Below are 23,933 nucleotides of genomic sequence, written 5' to 3' on the forward strand. Positions count from 1 at the left end.
GAGGTCTTTTTAAGGTCATCACTGTTTTCTTGTAACATATTTATAAATGTAACTGAACTATCCATAGTTGGATATGATTATGACTTTCCTTGTGTTCTGTCTTTCCCTTTCTCTGTTACTATCTCCTATCGTTTGTTCTCTGCAAGTCTGTATAGGACCAGGGACTTGTTAATGGGTGGGAGGCTCTCAAATCGACCAATCACAGTGCGCTGTTTCTTTACACAGCACGATCAGAACCATATGGGACCACTGCTTGAAAGAAAAGTTCAAGACCAAATGAGTGTGTTTGTGTGTGTGATGTTTTTTGCAATTTTTTTTAGATCCCTTCTCTGAAGAGTCCAGATATCATGTTAATGTGCTTCTGAGAACAGCAGTGAACGTATCTCTAGTGTTTAAAGGGAGAGTTCACCCAAAAATAAAAATTCATGTCTTTCCAAATATTTATGACAAAAGATTTTGAAGAATATCCTGACCACTCTTTTTTTATTAAATGTAAGTGAATGAGGACTCAAAAAAGGACAGTAAAAGCACCACAAAATTGATCCGATGGCTTCAGTGGACTTGAAATATAATGCACTAGTCCGGTGTTCATTTTCACAGTTTTTTATTTTAGTAATAATTGTTGTATTTTAATGAAAATATCTTTTAAAAAGTATCATCGTCACATTCATTAATTTTAGTCAGTTTTACTCAGAATAAAATAGTATGTTATATTAGTCGACAAAATAACATTCTAGTTGATGAATATGTACAAAATGACAAAAACATGTATCTGACTGTAACAGACCAAACTTCAACCAAATATTCAATTATTTTAAAAAACTGTAAACTTCTTACATTTAAGCTATTTAAAGATTTATCAAACATATTAAAGATGAATATAATTAATGATTAATAAGATTAATGTGCAAGATTAAACAACATGGGAAAACTGTCCTGAAAGCCTGAGCTCATAATATCATAATGAATATACTGAAGTATTAGCTACTTTTAAACGCTACTCTGTAAGTAATTCTCCACGTTTAAACAGTTTAGGATATAGCGCGTTTTTAAGAAATTGCTGTGTTCACTTTGCAAGTTGAGCATTCTGACCAGTGTGTAAATTAGTTTAAGTTCACCTTTTCATTCACTTCTTCTTTGTGCAGGTGAAAGTTAAAATATTATGTGAATGTTGTGGATATAGCTGATTAATGTCAAATATACAGGATGTGTTTGAGTGAGGTAATTAACCCATTAGTAAAGTTCATTGTACACTGAAAACCCTAATAAGTTAACTCTACTCAATTGATTGAGTAAACTTGTTCAATCAATTGTATTGAGTAATGGCATCTTCAATACATCTATGATTAAGTTTACTTAAATTGATGATCATATAGAATGAACTAAACTACGGTATTTAAGTTAAGGTAACTAGATGCAAGATTGCTATTTCTATTATGTTATTGCTATTTGCTATTTAAATATTGTTGTTTCTACTTAACAATTTTAATTGAATGGACTCAACTTTAGGTTTAGAGCTCAAATAAAGAAGATTATAACAGATTCTAGGTCAATCATTAAATAAACGTAATTCTCCACTGAAATTCATGTACAGTTGAAGTCAGAAGTTTACATACACCTTAGCCAAATACATTTAAACTCTGACATCGTAGAAAAAATTCCCTGTCTTAGGTCAGTTAGGATCACTACTTTATTTTAAAAATGTGAAATGACAGAATAATAGTAAAGAGAATTATTTATTGCAGCTTTTATTACTTTCATTACATTCCCAGTGGGTCAGAAGTTTACATACACTTTGTTAGTATTTGGTGGCATTGCCTTTAAATTGTTTAACTTGGGCCAAACGTTTTGGGAAGCCTTCCAAAAGCTTCTGACAATAAATTTTGGCCCATTCCTCCAGAATATAGAGGTCAGGACTTTGTGATGGCCACTCTAATATCTTGATTTTGTTGTCCTTAAGCCATTTTGCCACAACTTTGGAAGTGTTCTTGGGGTCATTGTCTATTTGGAAGGCACATTTGCGACCGAGCTTTAACATCCTGGCTGATGCCTTGAGATTTTGCTTCAATTTATCCACATGATTTTCCTTCCTCATGATATCACCTATTTTGTGAAGTGCACCAGTCCCTCCTACAACAAAGCAGCCCCACCCCCATGCTTCATGGTTGGAATGGTGTGCTTCGGCTTGCAAGCCCTTACCCATTTTCCTCCAAACATAATGATGGTCATTATGGCCAAACAGTAAAAAGAACTCATCAAACCAGAGTAAAAAAGTAAGATCTTTGTCCCGATGTGCACTTGCAAACTGTATTTTGGCTTTTTATGGCGGTTTTGGAGCAGTGGCTTCTAACTTGCTGAGCAGCCTTTCAGGTTATATTGATATAGGTCTCGTTTTTACTGTGGATATAGACACTTGTCTACCTGTTTCCTCCAGCATCTTCACAAGGTCCTTTGCTGTTGTTCAGGGAATGATTTGCACTTTTTGAACCAAACTACGTTCATCTCTAGGAGACAAAATGTGTCTCCTTCCTGAGCGGTATATTCTGGCTGTGTGGTGCCATGGTGTTTATACTTGTGTACTATTGTTTGTACAGATGAATGTGGTACATTCAGCCATTTGGAAATTGCTCCAAAGGATGAACCAGACTTGTGGAGGTCTACAATTTGTTTTCTGAGGTCTTGGCTGGTTTCTTTTGATTTTCTCATGATGTCAAGCAAAGAGGCACTGAGTTTGAAGATAGGCCTTAAAATACATCCACAGGTACACCTCCAATTAGCCAATTAGCTTATCAGAAGCTAATTGTCTAAATGCTTGACATACAGTATTTTTCTGGAATTTTCCAAGCTGCTTGAAGGAACTGTTTACTTAGTGTATGTAAACGTATGACCCACTGGAATTGTGGTATTGTCAATTAAAAGTGAAACAATCTGTCTGTAAATAATTTTTGGAAAAATTGCTCATGTCATGCGCAAAGTAGATGTGCCTAAACGATTTGCCAAATCTATAGTTTTCTAATATTAAATCTGTGGAGTGGAAATCTATATGAATTCTTAATAGCAACTGTTTGAATGCCCCATATGTTCCCTTTGACCGCGGAAACATTACATTTTTGTATTCTATATAACTGAAAACAACATTAAGATGTGAAAATAATGACAGAAATGCAATTTTGGGGAAACTGTTCCTTTATATTTTTTAACCCATCAATGTGCTTTTCTCTACTCTTTCTCATGCTTTAGTCCACTTCTTTTTATTAAATAATGTTTTTCTTCTTCAGGTGTTGTCGTCTTTGGTGCCATCTCTGATTGGCTATCTCAGTGACTGTGATTTGAGTGACGCTGCCCTGGGCGTGCTGGTGAATGTTGCTCAGGCTTGCCCCGCCCCTCTCGCTCCCTACCTGTCCACGCTAAGAAATGTTGGTCAGAAGAACCCTCTGTTGCTGGGACACATTGCCAAGATCCATGGAGCAGTGGGTCTGACTAGTGAGGTGGGCAATTAGCAGCATAAGAATGTGTATCAAGTATGTGTAATTACACAAACCATAAGCAGGCCCACATAGAAGAAATCAGCTTGTGCCTTGTAGAGTTTTAATGACTGAACTTAGAATCATATGGTTATATTGTGTTTTCTTTATTTAAAATAAGGTCATCTAAATAAATGATTTGGCAATAAGGTAGAAAAATAAACTTAATTCATGAGCAATTTTCTGAAAACAGCTTGTATTATACACAATTTCGCTTTTCAAGTAATTTTAACTTTTTGAGGATGCTTAGATATTTTTGCTGGAAAACCAGACAAAAACAATGATGTGAACGTGATTTTTGCAGTATGTGTGTGTGTGTGTGCACGTGCACACCTGTGTGGGTCTTTTTTCCCCCTTTGTGTTTGTATATTGGCATGCTGGACTGTTTGTTCCAGTGTTTTGTGTCATTATCATAGTTATTCCATCATGCTAGAGAAATCAGTAGAGCATAAAATGAATTTAGCTCTTTTTGGACTAGTTTAGCACACACTTGTTTTTGCAGCTTTCACTGTTTTTATCTTTGGCTGTTCCTTCCTGTCTGTCCGTCTTTCACTCTAATGTCTTTTAATTTGCACAAGCCTCATATTCCCTCAGAACGGCTGCCAACACCAGCTTGCTCTCACATTTGTTCAGAAAATGTTTATTTATGGCTCTTGTTCTCTCTCTTTCTCATGTTTAAACTTTTTCACTTCCTTTTGTTTCTTCATAGTCTATTCTGCGTTCTTTGTTGTCAGTGGTGTTTGCCAAGACCAGCATCACTATAACTATTGATCACACTGTATATAGACTTAGAGATCGACCCATATATCGGTTTAACTGATTATTTTGTACGAATAGCGTCTTTTTGGAACTATCGGTTATCAGCTATCAGCACAACATTTTTATTATCATTATTATATTTTGTCTTATTCCTCCATGTTCCTGTGTGGCTGGTGCTGAAAGGTTCTCTAGAGGTCATACAAAAACAATCACTGACACCTCTGTATTTGCTGTGTCTTAATCTAGAGGTCAACCGATAGTGGATTTTACCGATATGATAACTAAGGGATGCAATGGGCCGATAACCAATTCATCTAAATCTGTCATCATTTAATTATGATTATTATTATAAGATATTATAAAAAAGACACATATGAAGCATAGACGTTATTGAATGTTTAATTGACCTGTTGCTAAGCTCCACCCCCTTGGTTACGGTCGCTCGCTCGTTCTGACGAGCTCTGCAGAACTCCCCATTGAAATGAATGGGATATTGCCACGAACGGCGTGGTATTTGGCAAAATATTCTCATAAACGGAATTGGCGATGTTCTTACGTGGGCTGGAATGAAAAGTGACATTGTAAGGCATATTTATCTGATGTTTTTTTGTAAAAGAAATTGTTAAATTACACAGTAGTTTGATTGAAAATTGTAGAAACCGTGAATCAGAATTGAGGCAAACATTGTCACAGTCACTTGAAAGAGAAAAGCGTCTTTTGATCGTGATTACACACTTGATTACGTTAGTGTAAGTGAAAAGAACCGTTTATAACGCATCATAACACTCTCACTTTGATGCTGTGAACTCTTTATTTACTAATTGCCTTTACTAAGACCTGAAACAATACATAAATGAATTAATGTTAAGTTATTAGCTTTGATTTACCTTGGAGCCAATATATGTGTCCTCTCTGATGTTATTCATGTTCATTTGGGAATGAGGATTAATACAGTTTAATCTATAGTATGCTCTTCTCGACATTTATTTAGAGTTTTTTTTTTTTTAATCCTTATCCTCTCTGGGTACCTCATGTTGTTATTACAGTATGGAAAGACTAAGACATTTTAACTGATATTAAAAGCTCAACAGATTAATTGTTTATAAGCCTTTTCCACCACCGTAGTTATTGGTATCGGCAAAATCCACTGTCGGTAGACCTTTAGAGTTAGCGCTTTGAACGAACTCTTCACTATTACATTTTTTCATAGTTGTGCTACAGACATGAAAAATATACCAAACTATGCAATTGGACTTAAAAATATAAATAGAATGAGGGTGCTAAGCCATGCCTTATGGCATAATAGAGACTTGGGGGTGGGTTCTCTTGATTTGGAAGAGTGAGCTCTTTTGGGCCAGTAAGCGACCACTAGCAAACGGATACATTTTTGCCAAGTCAGACATTATCAAAGTCAGCCTTCATTCTGAAGGTCTTCTGTCCATTTTCCACCTGCTGTGAGTTTAGTGAGGTCACATGGTGAGTTTAATAGTGTATTACAATTTTCTGAAATTGCGCTTGTATTTTCTGTATCACAACCAAATCTAAACTCTGTAGTACAAATTTTGAATTAGGAAATTATTTTAGATCCCCCCCATCCTAATTTTAAGTAGTTGCAATAAAAAAGGAGCATCAGAAAAACAGAATTATGATTATTTTGTCAACACCATCAGATCTATTATTTGACTGTATTTACAATGGAGACGGATGGAGCTGACAATCCTGTATTCTAAATACATGCATTAATTGAAGCGAATGCTAGATTTGTCAATATTTATAATCATTTTGTATTGGATGGTTTTGACTCATAATGCAAGGCAAAAACAAGCTTTTTCTAGAGACAAAAAGGGAAGAAGCTGGAGGTGAATTTGTCTGAACATGTTTAACTAATCCAAAAAACTAAAATATATTTTTTTTCCCCCCAATACTGAAGAATGAGTGCACTAATGATTATGTTTGCTTTGTTTTGTTTGTCCTCCTCTCCCTCACTCTTTTCTTTCATGTTAATTGAGTAACGTGGAAGTGTTGACACAGTTCAGGACTGTTTGTGTCCGCATTACTAAGTATTGCTCATCTCTGAGATGAAATTCCCAAAAATCTGCAAGTTGGCCGGGTAGTGGGATGATGAATCACATTTTAAAAACTGTCACAAGTCCAAAGAGAAAGAGTGCTAGCTCTCGTTTTCTCTGTCTGTTTGGTAAACTGATACCTACTGCGTTCTTGGTCATTTCCCAATGTTTCCTAATGTATTTGCTTTGGAGATGGCCCACATTCTGACCAGCTGTGATCAGGGACATGTGGAGATGAAATGGCACAAGCTGGATGAGTTTGGTTTGGTCCAGTTATGCTCTGAGTGGACCTACTCAAAGCTCCCACAAGACCCCCCCCAAAAAAAAACAGTCAAGAAAATTTGGCACTGTCTGCAGATGTATTTTTGTACAGCTCTGGAAGACTGAAAGAAACATCCATCACCAATCACAAACCTAGTAAAAACCATTTTATACACTCTAGGATCAGTTCTTAGACATGTTAAACATTTATTCAAGCACTTGAAGTTTTCTAGCTTCAGTCTGCTCACTTGATGGCCAACATTTCACAGCAATTGCTTCATGTGCTGCATTCACAGACCATTTTGGCTTGTTAACACTCATGGAGATACGTGCCAAATTGCTGAATGCAGAAAAGTGGTTGTTTCTTCCTTTCAAAATATGTGGACGGGCAGTTAGGGGAGACGGGACGAAAAAATTATTAGAAAAGAAAACAGTTTGCATGGGGTTACAATGCCTTATTGAGACATACTGTAAGGCATTGAACATTGGCACCAGTGTTGGGGAAGTAACTAAAAGTAGCATCATTACTGAAGCCACGCCTTCAGTGATACTTTTTCGTTTGAAAAATCATTAATTTCGCTGCGCTTACGCCTCTCATCATCACTAATAAATTATTATTTTAAGTTTTATTTTGTGTTTTATCTGTTACCTAAATTGAAAGTTATTTACTCAAATACCATTTTTGTTCCAAGTGCCAGAAAATAAAAATAATTTATTAAGTTAAGAAGTTAAGTTAAATTAATCTAATAATTAATAATTGTTGCCCACTTAAGTAGCTACTATGCAGTAAGATACTCTTCATTAGTAGCTTTTTATAAAGCTAGCTTGACCGAAGTTGAAATATTTAATCACAAGTAAGCAAAGTTTCAAAGTATCTTTCCCAACACTGATTTCCCCACACACACTCAAACACCACAGAGGATAGATCAGAAAATTATAGGATGGTAAATCTCGGAAGATTGGTTTAGACAAGCCAAACTGCTGTTTTTTCCCCTGTGTAGTACAACAGGCTGTGAATCTGCATTTCTCAAAGTGTTCTGCCCTTGCTGGAAAAAGCAATTATAGTTCAAGAGAAAAATACATGATTCAATTGATTTAGTATGTGCAAGTGGTTGGATTTTTTGTCACAAAGATTTGAGTAACCAAGAGGGTTCCTTGAAATGATGCAGCCAAAAAGTCCTACGTCGTCTACAAAGGAAATTGTAAGCGATTTAGTTTTGTCTCGAGGGACATCAATATAGCATGCCATTGTAAACCACAGATCTGTCAGATGGTGAATCATGTATGATGAGTTTAGACAGATAACCTTTTACAGTATTTATGGTAAACTATAGTTATTGTCTTGTTTTTTGTCCATTACAAATTGTAATGGTATGACTGATGAGTCCCTTGCAAAGTTTTGAAATTCTCCACTATCAAACAAAAGCAAAATTGAACTACAATGTTGGTATTTTCTTTTCTTTATTTTTTTAAACCATATACCATGGGAATAAGGTTACATACCATGGGAATTCCATGTTTTGGACATGTACAATTGGAATACCATGGTAATATTTGGATTGAAATACCTCAGAGTTTAAACTCCCCCAAGGTTCAGAAATAAAAAAGTACCAAACAGTACCATGGAACTACCAGGTTTATGGACATATTCCATGGTACAGACCAAAGAATATTTAATCAAATAACCTAAAATGTGCTTCATACTGTATAATGGCACTTAAAAAACATGTTTTATTTAGGTCATAAAATATTTGTTTTAGGATTATTTGAAGTACCTTAGAATACCATGTAAAATCTCATAAAGAAATGTTCATTTTTCACTCCAAAATAAAAAATAAAAAAAGAGATATTTTCCATAAGAAAAGAAAACCTATTTTAGGACCAACAAAAATGTTTTTTAAAAATTGTTTTAGGAAAGTAATGTAATACCGTGATGAGGATCATCCTGTCAGACACAATGATTTTTTAAAAATGAAAATCAGCAGAATTTTTATTCAGCACAACACATAAATACACATACACAAGTATGTATACTTTCATTTTTAGTTTACTTTACATGCGTTACAGTAATCATATTTTGATGAAGAAAATATGCACACAAAAAAATTATGCCACTCAAAAATCAAAGTTTTCATTGTTTACACAAAAGGAGATGCTAAGCAGAATATTAGCCTCAGTTTAAGTGTAGCGTTGACAAGTGAGTGGTGATATAAGGCTAACATTTTGCATGACATTTCCTTTTTTTTTCACTGATGAAAATTAAATGGGTTTGGAACAACATGAGAATTAATAAATTATGACAGAATTTTCATTTTTGGGTGAGTTGAAGGCTTCAGTTTCATCATGCAAATTATAATTTCTTTTTTTGTTCTTTTGATTGTGGGATGAAATATCCCAACAGTGCCGTTTTTGTGCTACCATCTGACCAAATACTGTCACTGTACCATGGTACAGACACAGTAGTTTTTGTAAATGTTGTTATGCTCTTTACATGCTTCCACTAATGGCTGATTTATACTTCTGAATCGTTCCTATGGTGGAGATTCTGCATAGTGGCCAACGCATTGGATTGCATTTATAGTTCTGCATCGTTCTGTGACTACACAGCCAAAATTATAACTATTTGTTTCATAAAATAAATCAATGCACGCAATGTCATTTCTGGATTCAAAAATATTTATTAAATTATAGTAGCATCAAAAAGTGTTCCAAGTATGTAAACGTGTAGGAACATATTATTTATCATACAATTTTTCTGCTTTGCAGGCAGAAAATAAATGAGGTAATTACTGTATGCTTGCTCTTGAGTCACTTAAATAATAATGCCAAAATATTCTGACATATATTTGACGTTCCATGCTGAAATAAAAAAATCATCACATGAATGAATAACCACTTGACTGAATAACACAAAATGGGTGTAATTTTTAAAGACTTACAATGCATATAGGCAATATAACCAACTATTACCAGGTGCTTTTTAATTTGCTGACAAATTAGAAATATTCAATTTTCATAACTTATGATTATTTACTGAACACAGAACCTACTGTTAAACAAACGGGCAAATCATCTTGCCGATCAGAAAGTTTGCGAGTAGAATACAAAACATATTATTTCACTCAAATATCAAATTTATTTTACGTTTATACGCTGTAAACAGATATCTTTTGTCGCATTTCACTTGTAACTTCATGAAACACAAACAGAATTAAAAAACAGCAGATGCTCCCAATTGAGACGATTGGCTTAATGGTCCTGAGTCCAAATACAATATGATATGATATGATATGATGCATAGATATTAAAATAATCTTGGATAAAATGCAACGTTACCACAGATGTCATTGTTTTTATCCTGGGAGGCAGTCTCTGTTTAAAGTGGGGCATCACATTTTTTAAGATGTCAGCTTACGGTATAAGCTACACCAAAACTGCCGTACCAAGTATAAATTGGCCTTAAGCCTTGATGAAATAGTCAAGCTCTTTTTTACAAGTGATTAATTTAATCAGATCTCTTCCAGACCTTGACACTAATTTGCTCTTGCAGATGTGTGAGGCTTGACTGGATTCAGTCTCATGCAGAGCAGAAAAACAAACATCTATTAAACCCACATGAACAACACACTCTCATCCCTGTGGCTGCATAGGGCCACTACTATTAAAAAATACATGTGTTGTTTTTTGATCAAAACGTAAACCCAAATAAACCTCATTGACAGTTCTAGCTGCGTTCTTGTAATGTCCAAACAGGCTTTTCCCCCCTTCCGCTTGTTTATTTGCAGATGTCCTCTTAGGCATTGTTTGTGAGGGAAGTTGATTTTAGAGCCGGTTTGATTACGTCTTTGATTTTCAAGAGAATATGTGGTTGATTTCTCTTAGTGTTTTCTGGTTTGTGATAGGGTTACTGTGGGAAGACTTCATCCGTTGCTTTAGAGTAGGGGTCTTCAACTATTCTTCAACTATTAGGACCACGCAGCTATTAGGGATGGGCATGAGGACTCTGGTACTTGGATGTAGCAGCAATGATCGATCATGAAAAAGATCATTGATCATGAAAAAGATGATCGATAATGATCACGCCTGATGTGACTTTTTACTTAATTTGAAATCCAGTGACAATTACCTGACAACTAAACACAAACATGTCAAAGAGGGAGCTTAGTTTTAATTTTGAAATTGATTATGTTGTGAATGACTTTGAGAACAAACTGATATGATGCTGCAATGCTATCATTACAATAATGATAACAAAGAGTGTAATTAACCGTGTTTTGAAAACCTGTCTCTGTAAAACGTTTGCTAAACACACTTTATTATAATTTAATGTAAAAACTTTGACTCGTTAATGGATATTTAATAAAAGTGAATGATTGTCACTGTCTAATCCTCCCTGCCCTGTGTGACGTAACACACACCTGCATCTCGACGAATTAATGAAGATTTCCGCTCGAGTTTCCAAGTTAGATATTCAATATAAAGTGTTATTCCGTTGCAGTTTCCCAGTCGAAAGGTGGAAATTCAGACTCTCTGAGTTGAATGGAATGAATCACAGCAACAACAATACTGAGCATCGCGGCTTTCCTCACAAGAGCAAACATTTGGACACACACTTACACACACACACTTACACACACAGATGCGTGTAGCAGTGTACAGCAGGCGAGTGTTTCAAACAGCTAGACAGAGCACAGTTAAATGGAACACAGTACAGCATCTTCAAAACTGAACTTCAACTTAACATGCATATTAAAACGCAATGGTTATGGCATCTCCTGTTATTTGAAAATATACTGTTCATACAGTCACTAAAAAACTGGTGTGCACTTACTAAGATTACTATGGTAACCTGAAAGAAGAACAGGCATTGTGCACACTCTTTAAGAGTTGGGAAGCGATTCTTCACATAATGACAAAATATACTGCATTATATTTTATAACAGCCTATAATAATAAATAGACGATACACTGGAACAAAAAGACTCAATGCAGCAGCCATAGATGCTTGTCAGACATGTTATTATATATACAGTTATGAACATGTAATTGCCCCTTGAGTACTCGACGAGTACTCAAGTAGACAAAATTACCAAAATGACCATCCCTAGCAGCAATCATAAGGAGACGCATTCTGTATCCTAGAGATGAATGAAATTTGGTGCAAAACGTGCAAATCAATCCCAGAACAACAGCAAAGGTGAAAAAAAGAAGATGCTGGAAGAGACAGGTAGACAAGTATCTATATCCACAGTAAAACGAGTCCTTTATCAACAATGCTCCAAAACCGCCATAAAAAAGCCAGACTACAGTTTGCAAGGGCACATGGGGACAAAGATCTCACTTTTTGGAGAAATGTCCTCTGGTCTGAAGAAATAAAAATATAACTTTTTGTCCATAATAACCATTGCTATGTTTGGAGGGAAAAGAGTGAGGCTTGCAAGCCAAGTACACCATACCAACCGTGAAGCATGGGGGTGGCAGCATCATGTTGTGGGGGTGCTTTGCTGCAGGAGGGACTGGTGCACTTCACAAAATAGATGGCATCATCCATCCATCCATCTTCAACCGCTTATCCGAAGTCGGGTCACGGGGGCAGCTGCTCCAGCAGGGGGCCCCAAACTTCCCTATCCCGAGCCACATTAACCAGCTCTGACTGGGGGACCCCGAGGCGTTCCCAGGCCAGTTTGGAGATGTAATCTCTCCACCTAATCCTGGGTCTTCCCCGAGGCCTCCTCCCAGCTGGACGTGCCTGAAACACCTCCCTAGGGAGGCGGCCAGGGGGCATCCTTACCAGATGCCCAAACCATCTCAACTGACTACTTTCGACGCAAAGGAGCAGCGGCTCTACTCCGAGCTCCTCACGGATGACTGAGAGCAGCAATGATCGATCATGAAAAAGATCATTGATCATGAAAAAGATGATCGATAATGATCACGCCTGATGTGACTTTTTACTTAATTTGAAATCCAGTGACAATTACCTGACAACTAAACACAAACATGTCAAAGAGGGAGCTTAGTTTTAATTTTGAAATTGATTATGTTGTGAATGATTTTGAGAACAAACTGATATGATGCTGCAATGCTATCATTACAATAATGATAACAAAGTGTGTAATTAACCGTGTTTTGAAAACCTGTCTCTGTAAAACGTTTGCCCCAAACTTCCCTATCCCGAGCCACATTAACCAGCTCTGACTGGGGGACCCCGAGGTGTTCCCAGGCCAGTTTGGAGATGTAATCTCTCCACCTAATCCTGGGTCTTCCCCGAAGCCTCCTCCCAGCTGGACGTGCCTGAAACACCTCCCTAGGGAGGCGGCCAGGGGGCATCCTTACCAGATGCCCAAACCATCCCAACTGACTACTTTCGACGCAAAGGAGCAGCGGCTCTACTCCGAGCTCCTCACGGATGACTGAGCTCCTCACCCTATCTCTAAGGGAGAAGCCCGCCACCCTTCTGAGGAAGCCCATTTCGGCCGCTTGTACTCGCGACCTAGTTCTTTCGGTCATGACCCAGCCTTCATGACCATAGTTGAGGGTAGGAACAAAAACTGACCGGTAGATCGAGAGCTTTGCCTTTTGGCTCAGCTCTCTTTTCGTGACAACGGTGCGATAGAGCGAGTGCAATACCGCCCCCACTGCCCCGATTCTCCGGCCAACCTCTCGCTCCATTGTCCCCTCACTCGTGAACAAGACACCGAGGTACTTGAACTCCTTCACTTGGGGCAATACCTCCTTCCCTACCTGGAGTACGCACTCTATCGGTTTCCTGCTGAGAAACATGGCCTCAGATTTAGAGGTGCTAATCCTCATCCCAGCTGCTTCACACTCGACTGCCAAGCGATCCAGTGAGAGCTGAACGTCACGGACCGATGATGACATGAAGACAACATCATCTGCAAAAAGCATAGATGGCATCATGAGGAAGGAAAATTATGTGGATATTGAAGCAACATCTCAAGACATCAGCCAGGAAGTTAAAGCTCTGTCGCAAATGGGTCTTCCAAATAGACAATGACCCCAAGCATACTTCCAAAGTTGTGGCAAAATGGCTTAAGGACAAAGTCAAGGAATTGGAGTGGCCGTCACAAAGGCCTGACCTCAATCTGATAGAAAATTTGTGGTCAGAACTGAAAAAGCATGTGCGAGCAAAGAGGCCTACAAACCTGGATCTGTCAGGAGGAATGGGCCAAAATTCCAGCAACTTATTGTGAGAAGCTTGTAGAAGGCTACCCAAAACGTTTGACCCAAGTTAGAAAATGTAAAGGCAATTCTACCAAATACTATCAAAGTGTATGTAAACTTCTTATCCACTGGGAATGTGATGAAAGAAATAAAAGCTGAACTAAGTCATTTTCTCTACTATTATTCTGACATTTCACATTCTGAAAATAAAGTAGTGATCCTAACTGACCTAAGATAGGGAGTGTTTTCTATGATTAAATTTCAGGAATTGTGGAAAACTGAGTTTAAATGTATTTGGCTAAGGTGTATGTAAACTTCTAACTTCAACTGTACATACTTTATGATGTTTGTATTGCAAAGCAATAATCATTAAATAATGTACAGCAGGGGTCTGCATCTTTTCTGACATGAAGTAACATTTTTCATTTTCCTTGGTAATGACTGTTCCATACCCCCTCCTTAATAAAAAGAAAAAGACAGATAGACAGAACCTGTCCATGCAGAGTAAAACTATTTTATAAGGTTACTAATATGGAGTCTTCATCTCATGTGAGTGATCAATTGTATACATATATTTTAATTAAAATTTCATTAGGACTTAAACTTTGCAATGAGGAAAACAATGACTGCGTGTACCTGCAATTATGTTATTTTGAGAGTCACCGTCATGTGTGTGTGTAGAACGTTAATAACCGTGTATGCCATCTTGATAATCTCAGCGGTATCCATTTATTTACACCAGGCAGGAAGGCTATTGTTCTGACAGCAAAACGCAACTAATAATAAAAGAAACTTTAGGCGGTCATCTGCTCAACCGCAAAGCGCGAACAACGCAAGGCAGACACATTTACTCCTGCGACCCTCCACTGCATCGCTGCTGAACCTGATATGTATCTCGCTCTGAGCGGCTCATGATGAGCATGGCGCATGAATGGTTTTTCTGTGCTGTGCGTTTCTGCTGACTAGCTCAGTTTTGTCACACTTTAATAGTGTTTAGTGCTCCAATCAGTTCATAACTAAATACAACAGGATGTGTGAATATGAGCAAGGATTAAAAGAAAGAGGAAGATTTGAATTTCTACATGACGATGGATTAAAATACATACACATGTGAGTGATTATTACAAATGCCAATGGTGGATCAAACAGTAATTGGCGGACCCCCTGTTGAAGACCCCCTGCTTTAGAGGGATAGTTTGACTATTATTGGAGTAAATCAAGCAGCATAAACATCAGAGAGTCGAGCGTGAAATTGATTAAAGTTGTAAAGAACTTTTAAGTGTTAATCTGTGCAGGAGAGGTCAGAAAACACTGTGTATTTAAATGGAGGATTGTGTGGGCTTGAGGGTTAGGGAGACTGTAATTTCATGAATGGGATGTACATAAACAGGCCAGATGTGAGGAATGTGAGGGGAATAATTGGTAACGTTGCTAATATGGTGATTTATTTATGTGAGTGTTTGTGTCTTGTTCCATTGGTATAAGGTCCAACAAGCGGGCTTACCTCTTGTTCACCCTCTCTGGGCAATTTTGTTGGAGCGTTTCTTAGAAATGTGCAATGTTTACCCCAGTCTGAATTATGAAACTGTGCAGCTTGTGTGTTTGCGATGAAACATGTTGTCAGCTTTGATTCGATTGTGGAAGTTTTGCCTAGCTGTGATATTTTTAACATCTGCTATCTCCTAAATGACTCGAGAGTAAGGAGGTTATTTGTAATCATGACTCAGGCACAATTGCAGGGGTGTTGTAGCATGCCATGTCCCCTTCCAAAAACTGTTTGTCATTATAACTGTTTGGAATTTGTCCTAGAAACTATCCCAACTGGAAAGCAGTTTATAATGTTACAGAACATCTTTTAAAGAGACAGTTCACCCAAAAATGAAAAAAATCTGTTATCTATTTACACACCCTTGTGTTATTCCAACTTGTTGCTTTACTTTTGTTTTACAAATCCTTGTTGTTTCACTTTCTGTCTTCCATGGTACACTAAAGGAAATGTGAGGCAGAATATGTGCCTAAGTCACCATTCACTTGCATCTTATGAAATTAAAAAGATAGTTAACTTGCAAAATGCCGACCACAATTTGTTTTATGCTGTACATTATTACCTACTAAAAGTATTAAACCATTTAATTCAAAAGACATTGCTATTCAGACTATGTTAAAATAATCATTTATATATTGTTGGGCCAATCCAGTTTGTTGTAGGGCTGAGCGATTAATCCAATTTTATTTTCAATTACGATTTTGGCTTCCAACTATTACGAAAACAAGATAATCCAGATAAAAGGATTATTGTGCCGCATTCCTTTTCGTAATGAAGAACCCCGGCGTTATATCTTCAAAGCATCCTGTATTACAGTTCAAAGGAAGCGGGTTATTAAAATAAACTCAGAAACTGGCAATTCTCTGTGTTGTCAGCGGCATGTCTAAGAGTTGCGTAAAGTCACACTCTGACGCAGGGACGCTCGTCACTTGTGTGCGTTTGCTGCAGCTAGATTATAACGTGATTGCTTGTGATGCAATGAATCATAATATATGTTTCACGTTCACAGTGTGTATCTTATCATGAAGAAAACCAGCAATATGCAGCTGTATTAAGAAGAGAAAGTTTGTTTTTTGTGAGTTAAAGATGGATCGAAGTGAACATAAAGGTGAGAGAGTGTAGTCTTAGCCCATTATACATTGGAACAAAATACGTTTTTGATTAGTCTTTTTTGGCTTGTTTTCCAAAATAATATATAAAACGCCTTTAAAACAACGTACATTTACTTTAGGAGCTATACTGCAGAATAATATTTTTTTTTTCGAAGAATGTTAAATATAGTAAGGGCTCGACATTAACGCTTGTCAAGTGGATTTTTGAAGGGGCAAGTTAAAGAGAATTTTACTTTCCCGACCGGACAATCAGACTGATTAAAACATCAATAATGAAAAAATAGCTGGCTATATTTGTGATAGCCTAGGCCTGTGTCACTTACTAGAAAGTTAATATTCTTATTCTGCTTTTGAAAAAAATCACGAGCACATAGTGGTAACCGCTCCAGGCGTTTGGTTGGGAGCCCCTCCTCCCCTCGTGGTCGGCGGCCGTTCCTCCGCTTCCAGGCAGCCAGGCTCCTCCGTCCTCCAGCAGATGGCCGCGGCTGCTCCTTTGGGGTGGATGGTAGCGCCAAGAACTCAACTATGGCGCATCCCTCCTCCTTCCCGGGTTTTGGCACCAGTGTAAAGGGATTAAAGGGTAAGGAGGCGGCGAGAACCGTCTTGAGAATATAAATAATATTTAAAATCTCTCTCTCTGTCACACTGCCGTCTTCAGTCGGCCTTTATCCCCCTCCCTATCCCTTTATCTCCCTCCGCCCTGCCACAGTAAGCTAATAGACCTGCTGCTGTCTAGTGTTCCATTATAATAATCAAACAAGAAAATGAGAAAACACTCACTGCTCTTGACTGGGTAACTTTATAGCTTTAAAAAATATTAATGTATTATAATTAGGGCTGTCAATTTTTAATCAAATTAATTACATGTAATCGCATATACAAATATTTGCTGAGAAAGCCCCTCATATAACAATAATTCAATATATATAATGATGAAATAATTATACATAGTTATCTTTAAATATTTAAACTAGAATATTTATAATACTCAGATAATTAAAATGCATTACATTCTTGTGGCAGATGAGTTAATCATTGATAAGACAATACAAAAAGCGGCTTTAGAACACAATGTATTGTTTACTACCATATTATTGATCATAAGTCAATCATTGACACACAGTTCACAGCAATCCATTTCACAAGTGAATTTGTCAATCAGTTGGAGATTTATTATGAGGGCTTGTTTAAGGACCCGTCAATTTCAACAAGCGTCAGACATGCTTGTGTAGCGTCTCGGGTGAGTTGCGTCATAAACAGAAAAAGGTTTAGGTCACTGTGTCAAGTTAAATATAGTTTAATACTCAATCTTTAAACACATCTGGAGATCCCTTAGATCGCATTTGCGCTCCTTCAAGTGTTTTGAACACAAGAACGTAACGCATGTTTGTGTTGTTCTGCTGCTTGTGTGTTTTTCTTCACTGTATAAACTGCGCGTTGCTCATACAGCTGAAATTTCACTTACTGCCCTCTGGAGTAAACAGGTGGTACTACAAGCTTGCATTTCTCAGGAATCTTCCTTATCCGGGGGCATTGCGATTAATTGCGTAAATTGTTTTAACGCGTTATTTTTGGTCAAATTAATCGCACTGAATTAACACGTTAAATCGACTGCCCTAATTATAATCAGTGAAGACCATTAGTAGTTTTATGTTGCATTTCATATTGAATGTTTACTAGAATACTTGATACTGCTGTTAAAAACTTTTAAAGCTGTTATAAAAAGCACAGTATTTTCTTCATTTGTACGTGTTAGATCTTGCTGCAATAACATGATGAAAAAGTAAGTCTCATTCCACAGAAGTATGAACACCCCTGCTGGTAATGGTGGCGATGGAGGCTTACCTTTATTTGACTACCATACATAACATAAAATAATTATCGTATGACAATAGCCTCCTCCTTTACCCAATGCAGTTTACATTTCAAGTTCAAGGAAATCCAGAGTTAAAAAGACAACTTAAAAAAAAAAAGAATTTGTTCAATAAATGCATGATGTTTCCAAAGCCAATGAGTAATTGTGTTAAATAATCGTGATCTCAATATGGACCAAAATAATTGTGATTATGATTTTTGCCATAATAAAGCAGCCCTAGCTTGTTGTAATATTGATACATTTATTATTACATTTTGATTTCAAGGACTTTTTTAATTTTTAATTTCACCAATTGATGGTCACTGTAAAATTAATGTAAGTGCTTTAACAAAGAAACAAGCCATTGTATTTTACCTGGAATTTTCCTTTACCCCTTAACTCGTTGTGTCACCGAGTATTTGTGATAGTTAAGAACTGTCACAGTTCATGTTTACCATTTCAGCTGCGAATAAAATAACTGATGCTCTAAATTTTCTATAATTTTACTCATGTCAAGCAAAGATAATATGCATGTAACTAGATCGACTAGATCCACTCAGTTGTCACTGACCAGTATTTCCTATTTCCTGATTGCGATGGCCTATGTGATCTTTATGTTGATGCGTTAATTCTGCTGCATCCTAATGGAATTTGCATTTTTTTGCATTCTTTAGATTAAAACATAAAATCAAAAATCAAAAACTTAAAATCAATAGTTTTATATTTTTCCATATTTTTTTAATTTGATTACATCTTTCATAATGCTACTTGGATTTAAAGTAGTCATTCCCTCATTAAAGACGTTAAGTACACAGTCTTGTACATTTGTCATTGTTCGTGATTTTCAAATAGTTTTTTGTTTCAAATCAAACATTGTAAGCTTGTGATTCACTTCAGACCTGGTTGGTTTGGTTCATAGTTTAGAACTCTTTTATGAAGGAATCTATGAAATCCCTAAGGAAAAATTTAAGAGGAAAAATACTTATGTAAGCAAGATGGCTGTAAAGTGGACGGGCACTGTTTGACTCTTAAGTTTTACACACGTAAAAAAACCTTTTCACACCATTTTTGAGTCTTTTATTCATAAACCGTTTCCTTAGGTGACAGCTACCTTTAGTTCATCCATAGAGTTCACACCTCTAAAATATCAAGTTACATTGAAGAAGCCAGAAAGTGAGAAATTGAAAAGTTAGAGAAAGTGAGTGAGTTTATTTTGATCATTTAAATGTGACAATAGCATGTGAAAGAAAAAAAATCTATTAAAACCGCAAAATAGTGGTTAACAAATGGCCAAACATTTATTTTCTGTAAGCACTAGCTGAAAGACTCTAGAAATATAACATTTTGAAAATAGACGAAAAGCACCCAGCTGTGCTAAGTGTTATGATTACCTGTAATCTCAGCCAACTTTTCATGAAACATATACCCAACTAAGATTCCAGGCTGCAGTTTGTATTTAAACAAGCAAAAGTTGTAATCGCTCTTAAATACGTTAACACAAATATACTGCTTAAATGGTCATTCTGCTGTCTCCAAACGTCCATTAAACACGTCAAATGGCAGTCTGCTTTGAGAAATGTTTGATTTTGGTCCAGAAATTTTCAAGAAGGCAGCAAAGTTTCCTGAAATATTTACTTTAAAAGCTTAATAGCCACCTAACACCTACTAGTTAAGGTTCAGTGCGTTTGCTAATTAATCACAAACATCGCCTGCCGGCAACATTTATCAGGAAGTGAGAAAAGGTGTTAACTTACATGTGCTGCAGCTAATTAGTTGTTTTTTTTTGTATGTTGGAGGAAAAGATGAATGCTGGCCCTTACAGAAGGAGACTGCTGCAGTCAGGGGAGGATTGAAATGTGTGCTGTTGAGTCAGACAGTTCTCACTTCATTTAGATCAAAGGAGGATGTTGCGTGATTCACTCTCATGTGCTTTGTTGTTAACAAAGTGAATGGAATTTAAATTCTGTTGCTATTAAATGAAAATGAATATGATGAACAAGTTACCCAATGTACCTGTCATTTAATTTCCCCAAAAGACATGTCTTTTTCATCCATTTTTAATGTAATAAACGTAGGTATTATAAATCTTTTAGATATATGAGTTAGGGTTAAGGGTTAGGGTTTGGGTTATCACATATCCCATACAGAGATCCCATACAGAGATCACACTGTCAGAGAGTTGGGAATATTCACACATAATTTATACACATAAAACATGATATTAAAGTAAAAAAAATCTAAATTTTAGAAGAGAACAAAGTTGTTTAAGCCAATGAGCATTCAGCTATGTATTCAGTAAGTCGTTTCCCATCATGCTTGCAATTTGTGCTGCTCGGAAAAAGCAGCTTTGCCACCTGCCTAAAGAGATTGCAACTTTGGAATGCCCAATTCCCAATGCGCTCCAAGTCCTCATGGTGGCGAAGTGACTTGGGTGGCGGAGGACAAATTTCAGTTGCCTCCGCGTGTGAGACCATCAATCCGCGCACCTTATCATGTGTTACCGCAGAGACATAGCGCATGTGCAGGCTTCATGCTATTCTCATCGGCATCCACGTACAACTTACCACGCGCCCCACCAAGAGCGCGAACGAGGACGTTACCCCATGTAACTCTTCCGCTATTTTGGATTGTTTAAAAAAAATTCACCCAATCTGAACCAAACCATTGCAGAAAGATTTAGCAGAGTCCCATTATGAAAATTTATCAAAGGAATTTAGAAATTCTGATGTATCGTCAAACGGTATGCCAAAACATTTTAAAGTGGGCGTGTCCATTTTACTAAAACTGTTATAACTTTTGAACAGATTGAGATATTATTACCAAATTTGGTACATGTATGTTTGTGTTCATTCTGAAGACACACCTTTGACTCTTGGTGGTGCTATAATAATTAAAAAATTTTAAATCGCTCTAACTATGGAACCGTTGGTCCGATCAACTTGATATTTTGCATGCACTGTCTTTGTCCAAGTTGCCATCAAGATCTATGAGGACAGTAGCATATCTTTAAAAACATGGCCACATCGACCAATCAGCTTTCAGCAGCTTTTATATAGGGCTAAATTGGAACTAAATTTGGCATGCCTATTTGTTTCTTGACCCTGTGCAAAATTTGAAAAAAGTTGGCCATCGGTAGGCGCTATGGTGTTTTAAGTAAATTGTTGTATATATTACACTTTTTTTCATAAAGAAACAATTTATTCATACTATACTGTAGATCTCCTTATTCTGAACTATTTAGCCTCAAGTACAATTGGTGTGAAAGAAACGTTCAATAAATAAACTTTCAAAAAGGAATTTGTATTTATTGTCAAACGGTACTCCAGAATGTTTGTAATAGGCATGAACACTTTTCAAAAATGGTTATAACTCTTGAACGGAATCCGATATTGCCACCAAATTTGGTACACATACGTATAAAGTAATTATAAGGACACACAAAAACAACTGTGCATCTCCATCTCTTGGTGGAACTATAAAAGTATTTTTTTAATGGATATTACTATGGAACGACTGGGCCGATTGACTTGAAATTGCATGCAGTGTTTGTGTCGAAGGTGCCATAAGGTCTATAAGGACAGTCATATACCTAGAGAAACATGGCCACCATCCACAAAATCATATTTTAGCAGCTATTTGATCTTGTACTAGTCTGTTCACATGATCGGAAACCAAACCAGTGCAGAAAAAATTCTCGTCCCATTATTTATTATTATCAAAAAAAGTTTGAACCTTCAATTCAATGTCGCAAAGATACACCAAAACATAAGCTATGTGCATTGCCACTTTTACTAAAACAGTTATAACTCTTGAATGGAATGAGATATTTCCACAAAATTGTAATTGTAGTAATGTAAAAAAATAGCAAATATGTGTAATACTGCACCTGATGTTTCTCAAAATGAAGGCACTTTAACATTGTTTTAGTTGTTTTCAGCTATCTAATTAGGTTGGCTTGACTCGTTCCGCACTGTTCAGTGAATTCCGATGAATTATAGACTTTACATTGTGACAAACTTTGACAGATCATATCTCTGGATCAGAGTTTAATAGAGAAATTTTGGAGGACTAATTTCATATGGAATAGTAAGTGGTCTCTGGTCACTGGCTAGCCATGCCCTAGCAACCATTTAGAGCAACCATTAAAGCTCCATTGATTTCCATTTAAAATGGCTGAGTGTGATATCTTTGGATCAGAATGTCCTACAGACATGTGAGTTGGCTTGTTTATAATTGGGTGAGCAATCCGACTTCAGGTATCATCATGGAAACTATTTAGTCATGCCCTAGCGACCATTTAGAGCACCCTAGCAACCAAATTCCATTAACTTCCATTCTAACTGGCTGAGAGTGATATCTTTGGATCAGAATGTCCTATAGAAAAGACAGTTGACTTGTTTTACTTGGGTGAGCAATAAGACTTCAGGTATCATCATAGAAACAACTTAGCCACACCCTAGCAACTATTTAGAATGCCCAAGCAACCAAATCCCATTGATTCCATTAAAAATGTCTGAGAGTGATATCTTTGGATCAGAATGTCTTAGAGAAATGACAATTGGCTTGTTTAATTTGGGTGAGCAATCATTCTTCAAGTATTATCATGGAAACTACTTAGCCATGCCCTAGCAACCATTTAGAGCACCTTAGCAACCAAACCCCATTGACTTCCATTCAGAATGCTTACATGGGTTTCTCAGGATCAGAATGTCATAGAGACATCTGGTTTTGTTCATTGGACTCACGGTAGCAAGGAGCCTTTTGAGTATCACTTTGGTAACTGCCCAGCAACCAGATGGGGTTACCCTAGCAAACAAGTAACAAATCACATATCTCTTCACCAGAAGATTGTTGCGATTTCCAGTTTTGTTAATTTGTCTCAGGGTAGCAAGGATCCATTTGAGTATCGCCTTGTGTAACTGCCAAGCAACCAGATGGGGTTACCCTAGCAACCATATAATAAATCACAGATCTCTGCAAAAGAACGTTGTAGACACCTGTTTCATTCATTTGACTCAGTTTAGCAAGGAGTCTTTTGAGTATCACCTTGGTGACTGGCTAGCAACCAGAAGGGGTTACCCTAGCAATCAAGTAACAAATCACAAATCTCTGCACTAGAACGTTGTAGAGATATCCAGTTTTGTTAATTTGACTCAGGGTAGCGAGGAGCATTTTGATTATGACATTGGTAACTGCCTAGCAACCAAATTGGTTTACCTCAGCAACCTATTAACAAATCGCATATCTCTGCACTAGAACATTGGAGAGACTTCCGGTTTCATTAATTTGACTTAGGGTAGCAAGGAGCCTTTTGAGTATCACCTTGATAACTACAATTCAACCAGATGGGGTTACCCTAGCAACCATGTAACAAATCAAATATCTCTGCACAAGAAAAACGTAGTGTCATCTGGTTTTGTTCATTTGACTCAGGATAGCAAGGAGCCTTTTGAGTATCATATTGATAACTGCATAGCAACCAGATGGGGTTGCCCTAGCAATCAAGTAACAAATCACTCATCGCCAACAGAACAATGTAGAGATTTCTGTTTTCGTTCATTGGACTCAGGGTAGCAAGAAGCCTTTTGAGTATCACCTTGGTAACTGCCTAGCAACCATATGGGG

The 23,933-nt window shown here is 37.0% G+C and overlaps 1 protein-coding gene across 1 annotated transcript in view; it reads left to right on the forward strand.

The window, feature by feature from the left end:
- LOC127622630 (ventricular zone-expressed PH domain-containing protein) overlaps positions 1–23,933 on the forward strand; it is a 160,578-nt gene that overhangs the window by 63,039 nt on the left and 73,606 nt on the right. The window contains exon 6 of the mRNA XM_052096641.1: positions 3,279–3,488. Within this exon, the coding sequence (XP_051952601.1) occupies positions 3,279–3,488 (210 nt within the window). The remainder of the gene's footprint in view (positions 1–3,278; positions 3,489–23,933) is intronic.

This window comes from Xyrauchen texanus, chromosome 29 (genome assembly GCF_025860055.1).
Source record: "Xyrauchen texanus isolate HMW12.3.18 chromosome 29, RBS_HiC_50CHRs, whole genome shotgun sequence".
NCBI classification, from domain to species: domain Eukaryota; kingdom Metazoa; phylum Chordata; class Actinopteri; order Cypriniformes; family Catostomidae; genus Xyrauchen; species Xyrauchen texanus.